This window comes from Boleophthalmus pectinirostris, unplaced genomic scaffold (genome assembly GCF_026225935.1).
Source record: "Boleophthalmus pectinirostris isolate CB_2022bp ecotype Guang Dong unplaced genomic scaffold, ASM2622593v1 HiC_scaffold_16, whole genome shotgun sequence".
NCBI classification, from domain to species: domain Eukaryota; kingdom Metazoa; phylum Chordata; class Actinopteri; order Gobiiformes; family Gobiidae; genus Boleophthalmus; species Boleophthalmus pectinirostris.
The window spans coordinates 6,414,297-6,437,446 of record NW_026571095.1 but is presented as its reverse complement, the minus strand read 5'-3'; the positions used below and the strand labels follow the sequence as shown (position 1 = coordinate 6,437,446).

General features: G+C 39.7%; 1 protein-coding gene across 1 annotated transcript in view; it reads right to left on the bottom strand.

Annotated features, from left to right (window-relative positions):
* Positions 1-4,046: 4,046 nt before the first annotated feature.
* The window catches only part of pik3r2 (phosphoinositide-3-kinase, regulatory subunit 2 (beta)), a 32,553-nt gene continuing 13,449 nt past the window's right edge, over positions 4,047-23,150 (bottom strand). The window contains exons 2-15 of the mRNA XM_055152140.1: positions 13,157-13,249; positions 12,084-12,146; positions 11,868-12,014; positions 9,845-10,055; positions 9,424-9,509; positions 9,240-9,342; positions 8,744-8,842; positions 8,479-8,665; positions 7,788-7,907; positions 7,541-7,683; positions 7,058-7,234; positions 5,988-6,059; positions 5,491-5,661; positions 4,047-4,789 (exon numbers count right to left, since the gene is read on the bottom strand). Of these exons, the coding sequence (XP_055008115.1) occupies positions 4,564-4,789; positions 5,491-5,661; positions 5,988-6,059; positions 7,058-7,234; positions 7,541-7,683; positions 7,788-7,907; positions 8,479-8,665; positions 8,744-8,842; positions 9,240-9,342; positions 9,424-9,509; positions 9,845-10,055; positions 11,868-12,014; positions 12,084-12,146; positions 13,157-13,249 (1,898 nt within the window). The 3' untranslated portion in view covers positions 4,047-4,563. The remainder of the gene's footprint in view (positions 4,790-5,490; positions 5,662-5,987; positions 6,060-7,057; positions 7,235-7,540; positions 7,684-7,787; positions 7,908-8,478; positions 8,666-8,743; positions 8,843-9,239; positions 9,343-9,423; positions 9,510-9,844; positions 10,056-11,867; positions 12,015-12,083; positions 12,147-13,156; positions 13,250-23,150) is intronic.

The following is a 23,150-nucleotide window of genomic DNA, read 5'->3' as shown; positions in this document are numbered from 1 at the left end:
AGCTCCAGAGGGCCCCCAAGTACATGCTTTTTCCTAACAAAAAATATTGTAAAAGTAGTAATTGTTATGAAAAAGCATGTTTCCTTCTAAATTTGAAAAGTCAAAGTATAAAATAAGCAGTTTTAAATCCTCAACACTTAAATCTTTCATGTCAGAGGGCCCCCAAACCTCCTTTTGTTCAGGGTCCCAATAGTGTCTAGAGGCAGCCCTGTTCGCCACTCATCCATGTGAGTTCTTCAGGTCTGGTCAAGTGCTGGTGGGACACTGTCTTATATCATGTTATTGATACTCTACAGCTGATATCATCCACATTTCCTGGGGGTGTGACGCTAACTGGAGACACTGCTCTGTCTGAGGCTTTGTTACACTTTTTTAACACAATCTGACCACACAGAACTGACTTAGCTAGAACTACAGGTGAGATGGTTTGTGCTGTTAAACAAGTCTCAAGTTTTAGTTAGTCATTGTGCATTGTGTCTCCATGGTAACTGCTAAACATTCTGCCATAGAGAGCTATGTAGAACACCCCCAGCATGATGTCACAGCAAAGTATCTATTGGCGGAACAGAATTTTCTTGTGTTACAGAATGAACCTGGACGACCAAGGGATAACACAAACATTTTTATGAAAATTACTTTTGATGTAATTTGGCAAAAGGAAACAATAGACATTTAAAATCTTTACATTTGTATTACTGGTGCAGGTCACACAGGCAAATACTTGATTCACTAGATTTGATGATTTTGACCATTTTTAAATTGTAATGTTTCAAAATAGAATCATTCTGACATCTATTGGCTAATAAGAGAAACTCGACAGCCCATTAATATTATTTATAACCAAACCGCTCTCAAAATTATGTATTTCAACAAAACAAAAAATAAAATGGGCAACTTGATTAAATTGGGAGAAAATTCTAGCCTTTCAACTCCACACTTTAGCCCTCAGAAAAGCAAAGAGCCCTCGCTCCTGGATTCATGGCAAACAGGTGACACGCTGGCACCCCCTACTGGAGCAACGGGGTAATGCGCAATCAAAAAGTTGGACAAAAAGGCACTTCCAATCTTTCTCAGCATGTAATATAGCCCTCATATTAGAAGTTCACGGATAGTTTAATTCTTGGATTTGTGTATGCGCCAAGAACTGTGCAAAAAAAGTTGATTAATCCTGACTGGTAGATCATTTCTGATTTGAAAATAACACTTACAATTTCAAATACTAAACATTTTTGTGGGTATAGATTGAAAGGAAAACGCTACATGATTTGAGTTGTAGTTTTAATAAAGTGTCAATGCGATGTGCAAGATTTGTTGTAATGCACAGTTAAAGAGGGGGTATTTTACTTCTCTGCAGACAAATCATATATTCAGATCACCAGGTTATCTTTTATAGTTTTGAAAATGGCTGGTCAATGAAAATAATGTATTAACATGTTCTATTAGCTCCACTTATTTGCCCTCCATGCTAAGTCACTCCCCCTTCAGAGCGACATCTCAATACATTCAGCGTGCATCCTGCTTATAAAACATACAACAATAAAATATCACATAAGGCTTGTCAAGTTGCTGTGTACAGTTTTGCATCATGCTTTTGTATATTTAGAGAGAATTGTCGTGTGGGAGTATGGATGACGCAGGCTTGTGGGTGGAGCAAAGGACAGAATCTTACGTCTTACAGCAAGGAGGGTTCGAATAGGGCTCGGGAGAGATCGCTAAATGATTGAAACATGCATGGATGACATATAAAACCTCTTCAGGCATGTTTTTGATGAGCAAACATTATAACATTATAGAAAGCAAAAAAAAAAAAAATCTATTTCGCATAATACCCCCTCTTTAAGTTATGTTGATTAACTGAAGAGTCTGATATCTCAGCGAATACCCACAAAATATAAACAGTCTGTCTCAATAACAGTGCTCTTAAAATTTAAAATAAATTGTGTTCAAAAATGGGTTGAAATCTTTCAAAACGGGGCGAAAGTAACTTGAGAAATTTGTGTGTGGGTTTGGGTCACACTACTACTATCTGCATAGTCCTATCCACCACCAATCTGTGATTACAAAAACATGAACAAAAAACTAGACTAAAGACTCCATGCAAACTTATAATCTCTCCACGCTGAATGGCAAAACGGACTTGCTGCTACATGAAAAGACATCCTTCATTTGGCTCACATTAGCTGGATCCTAGAAGCAAAGTCTGGCAGAAAACATAAAAATAAATCAAAACAAACAAATATCTTTTTAAAAAAACAAAAAAACAACAAAAATTAACTTTCACATACACAGACTGCATGTGGGTCTAAAATATACTGTACACTTTTCTTTTGTACATGTGAAGCTCAGTGAGAACAGTCAAAATACGGAAGTACCGCGAATAGCATTGACAGTAAAGAAGACGCTAACAACAGTCTACCAAGCAAATACAGTACCGAGGATATTAATCACGAAGATCTATGCTCTGTCGGACATATAGGGGGCGCACAGACTGACAGTTAAAGTGGGACTAAACACCTAACTCAACTAACCCAACTAAAGCCACATTTGAGACAGAGCTGCTGAACGGGGCAGTACCTGGAGGACTAAACGGGAGAGTGAGGGTGGAGAAGGGGTGGGGTCTGGAGGAATAACGAACAGTGTGACTGGTCTAACAGGTATCCATCAACACTTACAACTCTGCCCCTTAGCCAGGTGCATGTGATCTGGGCAGTCTTGTGTGATGTCACCAAGTACCTGAAATTGGCCACAAAGCTGCAAATATTCCTAGTTTGTGCTAAAATTGCCAAAAAAGGACTAGAAACCGTAGATAATGCTTTTAAAACAACATATACGTAGTTGAGTAGCAAAAAAAGTTCATTTAGCATTTAGTTCCACTTTAAGTCGACAGTTTAAGTTCAAGCGCTGGTTATGGTTTCAACGAAAGACGGAAACAGAGGAAGAAGGCGATGTAATTCTCAATAAAAGTACCGCTCCATCTCAGGGCTGTTTCACAAAGATGCCATTTTGTCCACAAGTTAAACAAATGTGATTATAAAGGTGCACTACATAACATTCCTGCTCGTCTCCATGGAGATGCTACTGAATCTGAATGTTCCACAGTATAACAATAAACTGACTGTAGAGGCAACAGCGCTTACAGAAAGAATGTGTGTTTTCCAAGGTAGTTTTGAGCAATAAAAACATGTAATAGAAGAAATGTAAGACGGATACAGCGGAATATTCGAAGCAACAAAATAACATCGCCGTGGAGACAAGCTGGAAGCAGATCCCTCATCAGAAAAGTTACACAGTCCATCTTTAAGCACCTACAGAAAGCACCGTAAAGAAGTTGTCTGGAATTCAGCATTTGGACAATGTAAAGATGGTTTGTTGCTTAAAATTACATTCATTTAATACAATTCAACTAAAACAACTGTGATTCCAATTGTTATAAGCGACTATGTGGTGTCTAAAGTTGGCGGTGCATTTGTGATCTTGCGTAAATTCGCATATCTTTGTGAAACTGACCCTTTTTTGCTTTTAAAACAGCCTTTCTGTTGAATATACCAAAGATATGTGTACCATGCAGTGTAATGTACATTGTACCTCTTCAATGGAAAATCGAGACAAGCCAAAGCAGCTGAAAATAAACATTTGATAAAAATATAGACTTGTTTGTATTTTAAAGCTGTCGGCCATTTTGCACTTCTTCCTCTAAGTCTTCAGACACAGGCTTGTGGTCAATCAAAGCTATTTCTATGGCACTTTATTTTAACCTTAAAAACTCTTGTTAATGGGCTCATATTACGTGATTTTCTGATTTTTATTAAAGTGTTTCCTCATCAATAATATACCTAGAGTTGTGTTTTGTTTCATTCACACAAATCCTGCATCATGAAAAGAAATTGTAACACTGTGGTAGGTGTGTGTTTAAATGTCATTAAAATCACCTGGATAATTTCAGAATTGGAATTACGACCTTTACAGACCAAAACGTAGCTGTATATAATGAAATAACGCAGGATTATTCAAGCATGTGTGAAGGAAACAAAACAAAACTGCAGGTATATTTTTAATCAGGTAACAACATTCTAACACACCTTAAAGCTCACAAGAGTCAATGTCGCGTAATACAGGCCCTTTAAACTCCAGTGACAACACCCCCTGGTCCACTTGTTTGTTTGTTTTTTCATAGATTTGCTTTTGTAAGTTGAAGCGAGCAGCCATGTTTAGCCAAGCCTGTGTCTGCTGGGTGAATGACAGGCTGTTGTCTACATAGTTAGTGCAGGCAGTCTGTGTGTGACATTGGGCCTTTGTCTCTTGCCCAAGGGCTGACAGCACCTCCTACTTAAACATGGGTGTGCTTCTGTAGATGTCCATAGTCACGGAGTATTTAAAAACCCAATGTACAGTCACGGCTAACGGCTAACAGCGAGCGGCTAACGGCTAACAGCTAGCTAAACGTAACAGTACATCGTGTGCTTGTAGCCGCATCGCCGTCGCCGTGTTGTGCGAATATGTGGAAACACTGAGTCTACCCACCCGTAGAAATGTGAACCATAGTTTGGGTTTGGGTTTGCGTGGTTAGGGGTCGGGTGGGGCTAGCTCATCTGGGGTGCTGTTGGCTCGCGGGCGCGCCAGTACCGGGTAGGCCAGCGTGACATTCAGGTGGTCGTTGTGTTGGACCAGAGACACGTTCTTGTAATGCAGCACGAGGTCTTTGAGGGACGAGTACAGATTGTAGGGCTCCGCGAAGCCGTAACCTGTGGCCGTCTTGTAGATGACGCAGTGTTTGGTGTCGCCGTCCACACTAGAAAAATACATAAAAGGAAATAAATGAGAATTAGAAGGGGTGTGTGTGTCGGTAGGTGTGTGTGGGTGTGTGTGTATGTGAACAAAACGCAGTAATATTCATACTTTGAGCTGATGTTTTCAACCTTCTCTGGGGGGATGATGCCAACTGTCATCACTGCTCTATCTGAAATTCTGTTACTCAAATTGAATCTGCGCTTTCTTTAACACAATCTGACCATAAAGAACTGACTTAGAACTATGACAGTATTTGTGCTCCTAAACAATTCCCATGCAAATTCAGTTGGACACTTTCACCTTTTTTGCTGAAAACACCTAAACAGGATCATGAGCGCTCATATTGATCTTGGCTCCTGAAAATGTGTTGTTTAAATAAATTTTGTATTTTTTTTTCTTGAGTTTTTAGACAATCTATAAACTTATCAGACTGTGAATGTGTACATTGTCATTGTACACACAGAACACCCCTGCAGTGTGATGTTACTGCAAAGTATCAACAGGTTCATACACAGTCTATTTATATAAAGATGCAGTGCAATAAAATCTTCAGGCAGACACTATCAAAATATTAGTAAACACACTGCAATGCTTTAATTTGAACAATTAACCAGTATGCATACAGCTCTGGTCTGCACTTGTTCACGCACGCACACACACACACACAAACACTTGTGCGTTTAATGGAGAGCCAAAACTTACACGACAGAGCAGGCGTAGGAGCCCTTCTGTGATTGGCTGTCGCGGATGAGGAACGTGCCGGTACATTTGCCCCTCAGCATGTCCTCGGCGTGAGTGCGCGTGATGTCCCCCACGTACCAGGTGCCCTCGTCATGGTGAGGAGAGGCGTCGTCCTCCTCCAGCGAATAGGAGCTGAGTAGAGGACAGGGTTGAGTCAGGACATGGGTCTGGGAGTGTAAACTAGACAAGATTTTTGGAAATGTAACCATGTTTACTGTGTTGTAGTGAAACGAGTAGTATGCGACGTAAAGTGATAGCGTACAACTATCTATTCTATTCTGGATGTGGAAATTTAACTGCATTATTCCATGGAAATAGACCACATATTCTCAAGTGAAATGTTTTCAATCACCATGTGGAATATTATAGTCACAGGTGCAATAAAGAAACATGCTGTTATCTTGGTGAAAAAGTGACATACTGTGGCTTTAAACTGTTATTTTTGGGGGATAACTCACTCATCTGCGTCATTCTTGATACCCAGCCATTCGTTGATCTTCTTCTGTCGCGTTCCCTTCTGTGTGAGCCATCTGCACACACCAGAGTGGGTTCAGTGGATAGAAATAGCACGACTGGTTGTATAATAGAGAGAAAGCTTGTGGTTATGTACTCAGTAACATGGAATTAGCAGTCTTTTGTTATCACTGTGTAGTATTGATCTGCTCAGGAAGTTCTATGTCCCTTTAGGCTGTCAAAACCACAGCAACTGTGATCAATGTAGCACCAATTAGATAAGACACTAAATAGATGTGTATTCCCTAGTGTCTTGTGATTTCCAAACTAAATTCATTGAGGATAGAATATGTTTATGGCAATCTTGTGTCTACAAAATATCCAGTTTAAGTCTATACGCTTGGGAGGGAGCTTGATTCCAATATGCTGTCTGTTTAAGAAATATACATAACTATATTTCACACCAATTACCATTAACATATTTGGTGTTTCAAGTACCACCATGAAACTCTGATGAAAAGGTTTAATGTAGTTAAGTAAAAAAAAAAAGAAAAGATAATTAGAACTAGAACTAAAACTATCAAACATAGATATTCACTTGAGCAAGTATCAATACTGAAAAAGATCTAAATCCAAACTTCCTCAGACCGAGCTCAGGGCTAAACCAGGTCTAAAAAGAAACTAAACTATGTTTAATGTAGTTTAAAAAAAAAAAAAAGATTAACCCAAAGAAAGGCAAAAAACCCTATTTCTCTGGAGGTTTGCCTTAAAGAAGACATATTAAGCTTGTGTCTGTTATAAAGTATGACACCCTTAGGTCATTATGTTATAATATGAACATTTTACATCGCAATATTGATCTGATCTGAATAAAAGAAACAAGTCCGCAGACATGAGGTTGTACCCCTTATGGAGAGCTGCATACCACACTAGTGAGTGGCAGACCTTTTTCAGTTGTAATTCAATAACTACATCATAAATAAGTTTAGTTCTATACTGTGGAACATTTCAGGCAAAGCAATAACATCTCCAGAAAAGCTCCACCATACACCTTTAAAAACATGAGTGAACCTACATTAAGTACTGGTCCCTGGTCTTGCGGAGCTGCATGAGGTCGGGCTTGAGGCTGTTCATCTTCTTGTCGATCTCTCTGTTGTCACTGACCTGCTGCCTCAGGTCCTGCTCCAGCTTCACTTTACTGTCATGGATCTCCTTCACACGAGACTTCAGACGCTCCGAGTTACTCTGGATCCTGATTGGACACAGAACCCGAAGACAGAAGTTTGTGTTATGTTTTAGAATGAGCCTATAAGTATTAAAAAATTCAAGAGGATGTCTTTTGCATTTGAGAGACATGTGAACACAAATTAGCAGCTGTGGTTGGATCGTCCCAAGTTTGGACAGAGGTTTTTCACGCTCTGTGGTCCAGCTCCAAATCCTTGTGTATTTAAACAGAAAGTAGAAGGGACTGGCTGGTTTGTAGATTTTGTTTTGTTCCGTATTGTTTAATATAAGAAAAGTTAAGTCACATTTGAATTATTAAACAGCGTAAACATACTTTTGTATCTCCTTCTCGTTGCCTTCTCGCTGGAATCTCTCCAAAGACTCTCGGCTGTAGCGCTCCTGAGTCTCAAACTGCTCCTCAAAGATCTTTATGGTCTCATTAAAGGCTTCAATGGCTGTACGCTTCATCTGCAGCTCCTGTATAAAGTGTAAACACATGAATGTAGTGCAAGACAGTGTTAGTGCTGGTTCTTGTGTGGGTTTATAGCATTTAAGAATGGTGCAGATGTTATACTGCGTACCTGTGAGGTGCGTGTGTACTCCTCATACAGGGAATCGTACTCGCGACTCTTCTCCTGGTACTGCTCGTGATACACCTTCAGCTGCTCTCCCACTTCCTCAATACTGGTCTCCTTCACCAACTGTGAACAAAACCACACACAAAACCTTTGGTCATTTCAAATCAAACAGCAAACATTTCTTTTTTTCATTTTTTAAGACTGAAGTTGATTTTGTATTTTAGATTAAAAAACTTTCAGAAAGCAAAAGCCCGACTAACTTCTGACATTCAGCCATGTTTGTACTAATTCTCCATAATACTAAATGAATTGTGTTATATTTAAAAATATCGAATTGAATTCTGAAAATGACAGTAATTTATGTTTTTGGCCTCTAATTTCAAACGTTTGAACAAAGTCTGATAATACTTATATTATTATTTTTGGATACCTAACCAGCTGCTAATTTGCATGTACGGGGTGTTAATTAGAATAAATTCAGCCCTTGTCTATGTCTTATTCATCACTTTATTCTGCTGCTTATTAGACACTTCCTAACACTACTTCCTGAGAGGGGCATTAGCAATTGTGCTAGACGCCTCTAGATTGCTGCCTTTGCATTTAAAGACAGATACTTGAAACTTTCACCGAAAGATTTTTCAGTGAACAAAGGCCAGTGTAGTTGTAAGAGCCTCAGGTAGCATCCCTGGTGGGCACAGACCTGCTGGTACTTGGAGACTGGGTAAAGTAGCTTGGTGTCCAGTTTGGTGTTGTACTGGGCCAGGGACTCGTGGCGGTAGTGCTGGATGAGCTCCACCACAGACCTGAAGGTGAGGGGCTCAGAGAAGCCGTAAAAACCCTCTCGATGGTAGATCTTGATCAGTTTGTTGTTCCCCCCTTTCCTGTTAAGACACATGACAATATGATATGAGAATAGAAATATTACAATCACCATTTGAACACTAGGCTCTTTGTGTTACCTGAGGGTCAGGGTGTACTCTCCCTCCAGTTTGCTGGAGGCATCTCGGACCAGAAAAGTACCATCCAGAGTGTCTCTCATCTTCTCGTTCACCTCCTCTCTGCAACAATCAGGGCACAAAGGAATCAAAATAAGTCAGACCTAAAATCATGTTTGTAAGTTTGTAAAGGGGCAGTATTTTACTTCTTTGCTATTGCATAAAATATTTAGATCACCATGTTACCTTTGATTGTTTTGAAAATACTATATTCGCAGAAAACAATGTATAAACATCTTAAATAAGTTTCAGTTTTGCTTTGTTTTTGTCCTCCTTCAGAGTTCTACATTACAATCAGCGTGCATCTGTCTAATGAATCTACTGCACGTGGATAAATGACATCTAAAACCTCTTCATCCATGTTTTTGATGAGGGAATAATTAAGTAAATAATTAAAACATGGTAAAAATTGGATTTTGCATAATACCTGCTTTAACCAAACTTGTATTTAATTTCTTACCTGGAGATTTCTCCCCAGTACCACTCGGCGTCGTTGAGCAGCGTGGTCATGTCAGTCATAGTCGATGGTGCAGTTTTAGAGGTGACTGGTTTTGCTGGGAGAACTGTATCGATAAAGAGACAGATCAATATTTGGCATTTACAGATTCAGTTGTATATGATCAATGTAAAGCACAGTCTGTTACCTGGAGGGGTGATGTCCTGCTGTGTGGTCCTCTCAGTGATCAACCTCTCCAGAACCAGAGCTGGGAACTGCTCATCCACTGGTGACCTGTGCATAAGACTGTGTATTATTATGAGATGGTCATGATATCAGAAAATAAGAGTGCGAAAAAAAGTCACAACTGAACATTTCATGTGTAGATGTATCATAATCATGTATCCTGACACCACAGAAAATACAGTTGAACCTATTTTCTTTCAAATACATCTTCAATTTTATGACCAGCTTGCTGAATGAAGTTAAAACAACACTTTGCATTTTAGTTGAGATGAGCTCCTCATTCTCTCACACTCTTCCCACCCCTGATAGTATATTATAGACAGATGAATGTTGTGATATGAAAGACCACAGTGTAGAGCTAAAAACCTCCCTGAAGGACTCACCATCCAGAGGAGGGGCCAGTCCGGATGAGCAGAGGCCCAAAGATGAGCCCCAGAGTGTGGGTGTCCAGGCCGTTGAGGGCCTGGCTTTGGATCACTCGGCTCAGGTGAGTGAGAAGGAACTGCAGCGTGAGGCGGTGGTGAAGGGGGACAGAGGCAGAGCTCTCCAGTACCAGGCTCACCTCTCGATCGTGACCCCCAGCAACCGCACCATCTGGAAACACCAAAGAGCCAGCAATTTGTTGCTAAGTAATATATTCTACTGATTTATACACAGCGGTGTTGGAAGTGCTGTTTTTATAAAACATGTTAGGTTATCCAACAAACACACTGTAGGAATAGTGAATATATGAAGAACGCTGAGGTTCCACCTGCCAGGGCAAAGACCTGGAGGACCAAAGGGAAAATGCATGTATGTATTTAAGAACATGAAAGTTGTGACTAATGAAAGTGTATAAAAAGTAAAATGTCTCTTTCCTGGAGTCAGTGAGTTCACTCACGCGTCAGTCAAAGCCCTGACGTGTATACATTTAAATTGAATTACTGACTCTTTTGTGTGAGAGACGTCAGCAGCATATGTGGCATTCCTGAATGAGCTCATCTCAATCTGCAGCACGAGGCACCAGTTTGATTCTGAAAAGTATCATTCACTTGAGCCCCACTTCACTTGTGTCTGTTATGAGTCATGATAATAACAAATGCTGAAGAAACACGACCAGTCAAAAGTTTGGACACGCCCTTTCATTCATGTTTCTTCTTTATTTGCATGGTTATTTATTGTAGATTCTCATCAAAACTATGAACATGAGAGAAGGCCAAGAGTTTACACCACTTTCCACAAAGTAAAGGAATCTTGGAGGATTTGAATCTAAAATAAATATTTACTTGAGTTATTTAAAGGTGCATTGTGTAACTTTTGTGGCGGAGGGTCTGGAGATGTTATTGCTTTGTCTGGAATATTTCACAACATTTCTATTTTCATGTAGACCCAACCAGACCAAGTTACAGGTCAGATCTGTGGAGAGGTGACCCCACTCAAAGTCAAAATGCCTGTTTTTCTTGAGCTAAAAATACATCTGTAATTGAGTAAATGTGAGGTGGAGCTGTTTAATGTCACACTGTGGAACATTCCAGGCAGAGCACTGACATTTCCATGGAAACAAGCAGGTGACAGATGCTCCACAACAAAAGTTACACAATGCACTTTTAATCTTTTTTCCTTTGTTACATAATTCCATGTATCTTCATTTATTTGATGCCTTTTGAATTGAATGAAATGTGTCCAAACTTTTGAGTCACAGTGTAAATGCTACAAGAAAAAGTTACAATAAACGATAATAATTAAGACCACTTTATACCATTTACACCATAACCTCATAGCAATCTCAGCAATCCTTTTCTAAATGAACCATATTGTAAATAAAACATAAGCTACAATAAATAAACAGTGCAATTAAACAGTACTTAGTTAATTATTCAACCCTCTCAAGCTCAAATATTCAAGTAAAGTGCCCCAGTGGTCTAATTTAAAGGAACAAAACTAAAATATTAAGGCTAAAATGTGCACATCTTAATTTTTTGGCTTTATAAATACATACAATAGTTAGTGTGGCAGGTCTGTTGCTACATATGTCAAATTAAAGGCGCTGTATCTGTTTTTTTACTGTCTTAAAATGTGAAAAACAAAACAAGTTCATTTAAAACGTCTTACAGTGTTCCAAAGTTATGTCTGACTTCCCTAATGCATTCAGAGCATCCCAGTTATTCACAACAATGAGTTTATAAGCGGTTTTCACAACTTTCAGAGACCAGAGTACAGTGTCCATTAAGATAGCAATAACTACAATGCTAACACACACTTCCTGCTTATCACGTTTACAGTAAAATACTTTCAGATTACATGCAGACAGCACATGGCAGCCTACACAATATATATGTACTGGGGCTAGACAGTTTTTGCTCAAATATGTGAGAGAAATGGAGTTCAGGGCCTTTAACACGTCTAAACTTGACGTGTGAATATTACCTGTGGCCTGGCTCTGCTGCTGGTTGTTGAGCGCCCCCTGCAGGTGAGGGTAGACACTGATGGGGATGACAGGAGAGGGCAGGTCTCTCAAATAGCTCAGCACACACTCAGACAGAAAACCAACGTCTCTGTGGTTCAGGTCAGCGTCTGTAACACGGCAGTTCAACATCAGAAGGTTTGGTAAATGTATATAACTATAAGTGTAGCAATACTCACCACTGAGGAGGCTTGGTGTTGGGTTTTCTGAAACAGTCCTGTACAACAGCTTACTGTCCAAACCTAAAAAAAGAGAGAAACGTAAATTTTTTACATAAAATAAAAATCGATATATAGCTTTTTATGTGGAGCTAAGGAAATATCAGTAGCAATTGAAAACAGTCTAAAAAATATCACAAACTAATCATAAAAAAAATAAAATTTTGGCTCTAATTACAATAAAATCCAGTCAGTTTTACTCACATAAAGACTATGCAGTGCTCAGGCTTAGCCAAATCTGATCTCTATTCACAATTTAAGCCTAGTGTAGATTGTTAAGGCAGTGTTACCTCACGGTAAAGCATGAATGAAATGTGAGTTCAAAGGTAAAAGAGAGAGAAGGAGGGTGGTTTTTAATTGTTCGTTTACAGCATGGAAACCCGACCGAAGTCGGACGGGTTCAGACAAATATTTGGAACTTATGGTTGGACTCAGATACATCAGCGTGTCAGCTGTTTCCTGTCTACAGTAAAATGACTCGCTTTGTGTTCAAAAGATCAGAGCTCTGCACTTGTGTTTAGATACAAGTCAAAACTGTGTTATTATTATTTGTGAAATGTGGTGCAAAACTTCAGATCAAGTATTTGTAAAGCATAAAAGACTGGAGATAAAGTCCACAGGAAGTAGAGTCACTATCACTAATCTGCAGCTTCACCTAGATCTGAGCGCCATGTGGATGTAAACACACACACATCAACTACTCTCACCTTTTTACTTTTAAATAACGCCTTAACCTGGATTCACAGTGTGGTTTTGTGGACTGGATGTCTTTATTTGTGGAGGACAATTTCTGTGGATAATGTGGATGCTGCACTTTAAATTTACCACTTTATGAGAGACAATTCATAAAGTCTTCTCTTTATTTTGGCTCTATTTTCACTCTATCCCAAGTTTGTATTTGGCGTCTCTGTGTCAGAAAGTGACACAGAGCAGCTTTATTGATTTTAGATACAAAGTAAGTCCAGTAAGTTTTTGTCTTCATAGAAGTAGGTCAGAAGAACGCTGTAGCCAGTGAGAACAGACAGGGGGCGCACCTCTCCTCTCGATGGCCTGGAGGAGGCTGACCAGCGCTGGGGGGGCCGTCTCCGGGGGTGTGAACTGCTCACTCAGGTCAGGCACCCAAACAGCTGAAACAACAACACAAATCACTTTAGGCTCCCACAGAGTCACTGTCAGAGAGAGGGGCAAGAGAGAGGGGCAAAAGAGAGGGGCAAAAGAGAGAGAGGCAAGAGAGAGGGGCAAGAGAGAGGGGCAAAAGAGAGAGAGGCAAGAGAGAGGGGCAAGAGAGAGGGGCAAAAGAGAGACGGGCAAGAGAGAGGGGCAAAAGAGAGAGAGGCAAGAAAGAGGGGCAAGAGAGAGGGGCAAGAGAGAGGGGCAAAAGAGAGAGAGGCAAGAGAGACGGGCAAGAGAGAGGGGCAAGAGAGAGGGGCAAAAGAGAGAGAGGGGCAAGAGAGAGGGGCAAAAGAGAGAGAGGCAAGAAGAGACGGGCAAGAGAGAGGGGCAAGAGAGGGGCAAGAGAGAGAGAAGAGAGAGAGGGGCAAAGAGAGAGAGGGCAAGAGAGAGGGCAAGAGAGAGGGCAAGAGAGAGAGAGAGAGGCAAGAGAGAGGGGCAAGAGAGAGAGAGAGGCAAGAGAGAGGGGCAGAGAGAGAGAGAGGGCAAGAGAGAGGGGCAGAGAGAGAGAGAGAGGCAAGAGAGAGAGAGGCAAGAGAGAGAGAGAGGGGCAAAAGAGAGAGAGGCAAGAGAGAGGGGCAAGAGAGTCCAGGAGGGGGGCTCACATAGAAGGAAGAAGTACCACACAAGTAAGATGCAGAGAGATGTAACCAAAAATTGTACTCAAGTAAAAGTAATGCTAGTTGAAAATAATATTACTCAACTAGAAGTACAAGTAGTGGTCCAGGAAATTACACAAGTGAGAGTAAAAAAAGTGTTGGGAAAAGTACTACATTGTTACTTCAAAATAATGTTACTCATGTAGAAGTATAAAGTAGTCAACAAATGACTAAAAAAGTAAAAGTATTTTTTTATTATTGTGAGACCTGCTGAGGGGTTTATTTTGATCAACTTCATGATATGAGCAAACAATTTACAAATAACATCAGCTACAAAAAACTAAACAAACAAAAAAAGAACAGACTATTCAATTATTTCTGTTCAACCAAATCTTAAGTAAGAGTACAAAAAGTATTGGGAAAAGTACTGCTCAAGTAAAAGAAACTTAAAGAGTAACTGTAGGGAGTTTAGTGAATGAGTGGCAACATTACATGAGTGTCAATGGCAAGTAACAACTTATGACATTTTCTTGTGTAAAAGTTAAAAACAGAACTAAAATGTGAAACAGCTGCTAGAGAATCCAACAGGCCAGAACCAGCCCTGAGTCAAGTGTCCTTTATCTCCCCCTACTGTTCACTAACAATCCAACTAAACTCTAAAACCCCATTTATGTCCTTTAAACTACAATCAGTCTACAATCAGTCTAAATGTGTTATTGTCTCTGTATGTGCCTCTAGTAAATACACAATCACTTTGTATAAGACTTTGGCTGACTACATCCAGTTAAAAGTTTTGTAACATACATTTCTTGGCCCAAACAAAAAACAATATTTGGAAGCTGTTTTCTGATCCAGCAATTTTTTCAGTATTGGTGCCGATATCAGATACCAGTATCAGATCGGTACATCCCTAGTTTTAAGTGCCCTATATGATACAAACTGATAGAGAGCAAGAGAGTTTTGTATCATCCTGCATTTTTAGGCTGCCTGCATCTCTAAAGCTGAAAATCCTTTTTTTCACCTTGTGATGTCATGAAGTGATAGTTTTCAAATGAAAAGCTTCTTTTACCTTTTGTTCAGTGGAGATTTGCATTTCTAGAGCTGGAATGATCCAAATGATTCTAGTGAAGGTGTGTAGAGGTTTTAAACACAGTGGAGCACTTCCTGTATTATGATGTGACATCACAAGGTGGAACAGAGTGTTTTCAGTTTGAGTGAAGTTTGAGCTTAAACATGTAGGATTTATGTGTTAAACATGTGAATGAAACAAAACCCAACTCCAGGTCTGTTTGTGACGAGAAAACAATATAATAACATCGATCAGAAAACAGTTTAAGAACCATATTACACTATTGTCTCATCTTTGTTAGAATAGTTTTTAAAACTGAGCTACAGAAGAAATATCTCCATGGACAAAAATGTGACCTAAAAAAAAAAACATCAAGTGTGTAATGGTGTCCATAGTTGTGCCAGTTTCAGATAAATTGAGGTCAGTGTATGACCTCTGTTGAATGGAGCTCATGTGATAAAATGTGCTGATTAATGTGACGGTCTGGACTTGAGCTCTCTCCTCTGTACTGGCCTTGTGCATTTATTCCTCTCTCTCTAAAGCAGCAGAACAAAATGTGCAGAATGCAATAAAACAAGCACAGCTCTTATTCAGTCAAGAAAATAAAAAGGACAAGGAGAATAAAATGGAGCGGGCAGGCAAAAAAAAAAAAAACTTATCTGCTTTACAACTCCCCAAAGACTAAATCAAACATCTTTTCAGAGCCAGAGAAAGCCTCCCACCTCCTCCCTCTCTCCCTCCCTTTCTCCACTGCCCTCTCCTCCTCCTTTCCCTCCCTCCCTTCCCTCCTCCACTCTCCCCCTTTCCTTGTCCTCCCTCTTCTCCTTCTCTCCCCTCCCTGAGCTGCCTCCTCCCTCTTCTCTCTTCTAATCCCTCCTTCCCTCTCCTCCTCTTGCTCTCCCTCTCTCCTCCTCCTTCTCCTCCCACCTCCATCCTCATTTCTCCTTTTCTCTCTCTCTCTTGCTCCTTTAGTTCTCCATCTCCCCCTCCCTCTCCCTTTCTCCCTCTCCCTCCTCTCCTCCTGTGGCACTCCCCCTCTCTCCCCCTTCTCTCCTCTCTCTCTCCTCTTTCTCTGGCCCTCCCTTTCTTTGCCCTCCTCCCTCTCTTCTCCCTCTCCTCTCCTCTCCTCCTCCTCTGGCCCTGCTCTCTGGTTCACCTTAGTGCTTTGCGTGAGTGGAGCACAATAAAGGATTTAATCAAAACTCCTGAATAAGCAAAAGCCCAGTGGCGCGTTGCCAGGTTGGGCTGAGCCAGACCCTGCAGCCGGCCCGACTCTCCTCTCACAGGCTCACGTTTCCACACTCTGAGACTCACACACAAGAGCGAAGGTTTTTACAGCTCTTTACGAATGAGTGGCTCCAACTTTTATTCAAGAGACCACAACATTCAGAGTGGGGCTGCACGGTGTATCACTAAAGCACTCTTCTTATCACTAGGAACGTAACAATATCTGAATCTGTGTGTACGAATCTTTGTGAGATAAGTGCATGTCACATTATCATATTTATTGTGGAGGCAATAACAACATGACGAATATGCCACTTTTCCCGTTTAAAATGCCTTGACAAGATTTTGGTTCAGTCATAATCCAAAGACCTAAAACCTTAAACCTGCTTAAAAGTGCTTAATAATATTTATTTCTTCATGTAATCTGTACCAAAACAGAGCAAAGGATCATGGTCTATGTAGTTCCATCTGTTTTTTAGCTGCTGCTGAAACAAAACAAGGAATATCAACAAAGAGACTTGTAAATCTATATCTCATGATAGCCCGTGATATTATTGAGACTTTTGACGATACAATATAACGATATTTGGATTATTGTTACATCCCTAAATAAATAGATAGATAGATGTGATTGAGCTTGAAGGAAATTTAAATTATGACGAAGGGCGATGCTGCAATACAATCATATAACACTTATAATTATTTTATATTCCAGATAAAATGCATTTTGTTATTTTTAATTTTTACAGCAGTGAAAAGTTCAGTTTTGATTGTAACTTAAAGGTGCATAATGTAACTTTTGTTGTGGAGGGTCAAACGCTTTTCTCCATGGAGATGTTGTTGCTTTGTCTGGAATGTGTCACAGTATGGCATTAAACCTTTCTATCTTCATGGAAACAAAACCAGACAAAGTTACAGGTCAGATCTGTGGAGAGGTGACCCCGCTCACAGTCACAATATCGTTTTTCTAGGTATTTTTGAGCTATAAATCCATCTGTAATTGAATAAATCTAAGGTAGAGCTGTTTAATGTCACACTGTGGAACATTCCAGATGAAGCAATGACATATTCATAGAAACAAGAAGGTGACGGACACCCAACCAAAAAGTTACACAGTGCACCTTTAAACTTTGACAAAAAGACTGAAGTGATAAACTAATGCAAGAATCACATTTCAGAACATGTACAGATCTAAAGTCCAGGGTTAGCAGTTTTCACGTAGAACAAGACTGGATTTTGTTGTTTAAGGAGAAAATAATGACACTCTGTCTTTGGGATTTGGTAATTGAATCTGTTGTGATTTAGATTTGATTACAATTAGTCTTGCTATGTCATGTAACCAACTAATGTAACTTTTCTGGGTATCTGCAATCTTCTCGTCTCCATGGAGATGTTATTACTTAGTCTGAAATTCTGTTCTGTGTTTCTGTCGTGTTGGAGATGGTTCATGTTAAACTTTTCAGAGATTATACGTCTGCAGGTCGTACACATAGACTGTATATATGAATATATTCTAGCCTCTTAGTGTTTTGGCAGTGAATTAGCTTCTTCGCCGTGCATAAACCTACGTCAGTGTATCAGTGTTTTCAGGCGTCCACACAGTGCCGGATCAGATGAATTCGTGGGAGCTGGAGACACCAGATCGTTCCGTCTCTGGAGCCGTTTTCAATCGGATTAATGTGGACGAACACTGCATCTTCAACCAAAATGACTCGAATATGTACTAGTGTGGATGGGGGTTTATTTGAACACAATCGGAACACAAAGAGCTGACTTGACTGGAACTACAACAGATGAGATGATTTGTGCACTTAAAAATGTCTCTCACACATAAAATTACAGTCATAAGCTCACAAGTTTTTTCAGTTAGTTCCTCTCAGCTTTTATTAAAAATCACCTAAACAGAACCATGCACACTCATGTTGATCACAGGCTCCTGAAAATGTGCTCTTTAAATCCATTTTGTATTTTGTATTTTAAAACTTTTTGTCTGTGTTTGCATTGTGTCACCACGGTAACGGATGAACATTTCGCCAACAGAGATACAAGTAGAACACACCACTGCAAAGTCTCGACTCACAAACCACTGAAAATTGAAACTCCAGTATATTGTGTAAATGTGCATTAGCTCTGGTTTATATTCAGATGCCTGGAAGAAACTGTTTATAGATGGTGAATTCATTAAAAGCTCAGTTTGCAGTTGTGTGTGAAGCCTGCGCAAACCTGTCAACAAGCAAAAACCTCGCAATCGCACTCCAAATTACCTTACTTTCTATTTTGCGGCTGCTTAATTTGAGCAATCATCAAATCTCTTAAGACTTTAATGAGAGGGGGGGCAGGAGCGAGCGTGTCAGGGCTCCGCCAGTGTGAGAGCTGCCCAGGGGTGACTTCAGGTAAACTATTCACGAGGATCAAGAAACACCAGATGTGAAGGAGCAAACTGCCAAGTCAAGCTTCCCTGTTTGAACGGCAGGCATGGAAATGACAGGGAAAAAAAAGAGGGAAAGTCAATGAAATCAAAAGAGGCCGGAGGAGGCAGAGGTTGGGAGAGCTGATAGAACGCTATGTGCTGATTCAGACGTTTCTGCTGTCAACTGTGAACATTCAAGGGCCTATATCATTCACGTTTCTCATCTCTGTTAGAATGTTGTTTCCTCTTTAAAGGTGCATTGTGGAACTTTTCTGCTAGAGGCTCTGTCAAATGCTTTTCTTCAAGGATATGTTATTGCTTGGTCTGGAATGTTTCACAGTATGGCATTAAACCTTTCTATCTCCATGGAGACCAAACCAGACCAAGTCACAGGCAGTGTAGGGAAGGTGACTTTTAAAATGTATTCCCCTACAGATTACAGATTACATACCCCAAAATGTAGTCTGTAACGTAATCCATTAAATTACTTAAAGTGAGTAATGTAATCTGATTACTTTGGATTACTTGGTTTGTTGTAGAGAAGCAAAGACGAGGAAATCTTCACATAAGAGATTTTTTCTGCTAAAAGAAAATAAAAAAGCCCAGACTTTCCCTAACGGTATTAAAAAATATTATTGATAGAAGAGGAGGAGACACGGGCCGTGCAGCATGATTTAGTCCTGTTAAATCCTGGTTTAGACCTGGTTTAGTCCTGGTTTTAGTCCTGGTTTTAGTCCTGGTTTAGACCTGGTTTTAGTCCTGGTTTGGACCTGGTTTAGACCTGGTTTGGACCTGGTTTGGACCTGGTTTAGACCTGGTTTAAACCTGGTTTAGACCTGGTTTAGACCTGGTTTAGACCTGGTTTGGACCTGGTTTAGTGTCCGGCAATGAGTGGAATTACCAAACAAAAAAACAAAAAAAAAAAAAGGGTTTAGCCCAAAATGTGAAAACAGGAAAATACAGCAGTGTAATCCATTTATTTCAACAAAGTAACTGTAATCCAATTACCACTGACTGAAACAGTAACTGTAACTGAATACAGTTACTCATAATTTGTACTCTGATTACGGAACTCCGGTACATGTAATCTGTTACTCCCCAACACTGGTCACAGGTCAGATCTGTGGAGAGGCGACCCCGCTCACAGTCCCAATGTCTGTTTTTCCAGATATTTTTGAACTCTAAAACCACCTGTAATTGAATAAATGTAAGATAGAGCTGTTTAACGTCACACTGTGGAACATTTGAAGCAGAGCAATGACATCTCCATAGAAACAAGCAGGTGACGGACCCTCAAACAAAAAGTTCCATAGTGCACCTTTAGATACAACACGCCTGGAGTTGTTTTGTTTCATTCACACAAATCCTGCAGATTTAGGCTGAGTTGTTGTTATCACAGTTTCAGTATTTAAAGGTGCTCATTGTAATTTTTCTGATAAGCATTGCAATTGTGATTGGATTTGTGATTTATGTTTTCATAACAAAATTCTGTTCAATGTTCTCATTTTTAACCTGTCCTGAAGAACTGACAAAAACACAGAAATATGAACCAATACAAGACTCTATACACCTTCATTAGAATCATCTGGATCATTTCAGCCCTGTAACTGACTATCTCTACTCAACAAAAGTTGTTCTGTGGAGCTGTTAACTTGAAAACTACCGCTTCATGACATCATAAGGTGGAAGAGAGCATTTTGAGCTTTGGAGATGTAGACAGACTAACAATAAAAGGATTACTCAAATGTGTGAATGAAACAAAACAAACACAACTCCAGCTCTGTTTTTGAGGAGGTAACAACATTCTAACATGACTTAAAGCTCACAAAAGTCAATTCTGTGTAATATAGGAGCTTTGATAATGCCCTACCAACCTACAAATGAACTGACTGGCACATTAAAGGGACCTGAAATAGTTGGAGTTTCCCACATCTAATCGATACGCAAAGGATTTTCTGTGGCTCTATTGCCAATTAACATCAGAATGCTCTAATTATCTGTTAGTTACTTTGCATCCAAGGGCCAAGAAGACTTTTACGATAATAGACCCTTCCAGTGTTTTAAACAGAAGGCCTGAGTTTCTCCAAAGCATTTTCAGTGGAGAGTTAGCAATAGCCTCCAAACATCAGAAATGAAAAATCAAGGCTGTTTCGGTGACTGCTCCAGCACACGTGAGCCACCACAGAAAACATGACCATGTGCAGCACTCTTTTACACAGATACATACTAACAACGGTGTAATACAATATTTCTTAAAGGTGCACTGTGTAATTTTACAGTTGGGGGTCTGTCACCTGCTTGTTTCTATGGAGATGTCATTGCTTTGCTTTCCACAGTGTGACTTTAAACAGCTCTACTTTACATTCATTTAATAACAGTTGGTTTAATGGCTCAAAAATACAAAGAAAAACAGACATTGTGACTGTGAGTGGGGTCGCCTCTCCACAGATCTGACCTGTAACTTGGTCTGGTTTGGTCTCCATGAAGATAGAAAGGTTTTTAATGCCATACTGTCAAACATTCCAGACAAATTACTAACATCTCCATGGAGACGAGTGTTAGAAAGACCCTCCACCAGAAATGTTTCACAATGCACCTTTAAAAACAAAGCTAAATGCAAAATTCCAAAAGTGTTGAGGCCGTTTTCCTGTCTGCACTGTCCCAAACTGAGGGCATATACTATAGTGTATGTTTTCCCCTCTGCAGCTGTCGCTCTGTGTACATTTGTGGAATTTAGGAGAAAGTGAAGAAGAAGAAAAATAACAGGAGCTTCTGCGTCTCCTGAATGCGAGTGGCTTCCTTTGGCAGCGCTCACAGAGGGACCTGACGTGCCCTGTGCCAGTGGGCGCAGGGCATCGAGGGCACTCGGGCAGACTGACATGGGTTTTTCACTCATAAACAAGCTCCTAACCCCAGCCTCACGCAGCCCCAGCCCTATGCTCCACCAGCACATTTCTGTGGCATCCATGGGCATAAACATCCCGGCCTATGGATTCACACATGAACTGCCTCACCCCAGGGACTTTTAGGGTCATCTGCAGCAAACATCAAAGTGTTTGTGTTTGTTTTGGGGGTTTGGGGGCTGAAATATAAAATTATACTTATGAAATTCAGCATTCTGTACTCTCAAGACCACCGGAGTACAGTAAAGCTTTCTGCTGTGTAAATATTTGTAGAGAAAAACTTTGCTGTGACCATATTAGGGTTGTATGGTTGTATAGAAGTATAGAAATGAGATACTAAAACTAGGATCGAAGCTAGATACTCTTTTGAACAAGTATTGATATGTAAAAAAATACATAAACAAGAAAAAATGTGTGACCTAAGTGAACAGTTGCGTTGAAAATCACATTCTATTGTCTAAAGACTTTTATTATCATTGTGGTATCAGAATCAGAACTGCATCTATCCCTTGGAAATCTTACTTCTCCTGTGTAAATATGTGTTAAGAAATACTTTGCCGTGGACCATATAAGTCGTTGCAGTCCCAATTAAATAATAAATCTGTTATTTAGGGTCTTCCGCTGTAAAATCATTTTAAGGGTCATATTAATCATGACTTTTGTCTTTGTACTAGGGGGAATTTTTGGCTATTTTTTCTTCAGTGTGATTTAACTGAAGCTGTAGGAGGATGAATTATTAACTAAAACTATCCAGTCCAATTACGTTTATAAACAATATTGTACATTTAGAACATTTTTATAGATAATTCTGCTCTGTGGTTTGATTTCAGTATTATTGTCTATCTTGACTTCAATTTATCACACTTTAAAATCTGTTATCATTACAGGCGTTACTTTTTTATCATATTCTAGAAAATGGGAGTCCAGATTTATTTCACTGAGAGCTGCACATAGAGGCAAATATGGAGCAAAGGGCCACAAATACAGAATAATGAAGTGAATAATTCATAATGCAGCATTTGAAGCAAGTCTGACTGAACCACCACACAGTAAATAAGTCTAGGAGCACTGAAGTTCATGTCGTCTGTTTCACACATGTTGTCACATAGAATTTCTACAGTTAAAGGTGCATTGTGTAACAGAAAAGTCACACAATGCAGCTTCAAGTTATTAAAGCAGACAAAAATTGCTTTAAAAAGTACTACTTTCAGTCAAGCCAGAAAGCCCAAAAAATGTTTTCTGAGTCAGAGTTTAGACACTCCTGTTCTATAATTTCAGAAAAGGTAAGGGGCCAATTATTCCTTCATCAAATCAATATAGTATTTTATATAAAGACACATTTGAAACGTCTTTAGTAAATCAGCATCATTTAACACTTTTTAAACTCACTCGTCTTAGATAAAAATCTGAACATTACCAATAATAAACATTACTACGACTAAATGTGACTGTCTCCTCGTGATTAAACGCTACAAAAATATGGAATATCAAAGGTCCACGGTGTAACTTTTTGTTTGGGGGTCCATCAGCCGCTTGTTTCTATGGAGATGTCATTGATCTGCCTGGAATGTTCCACAGTGTGACATTAAACAGCTCTACTTTACATTTATTCAATTACAGTTGGTTTTATAGCTCAAAAATACCTACAAA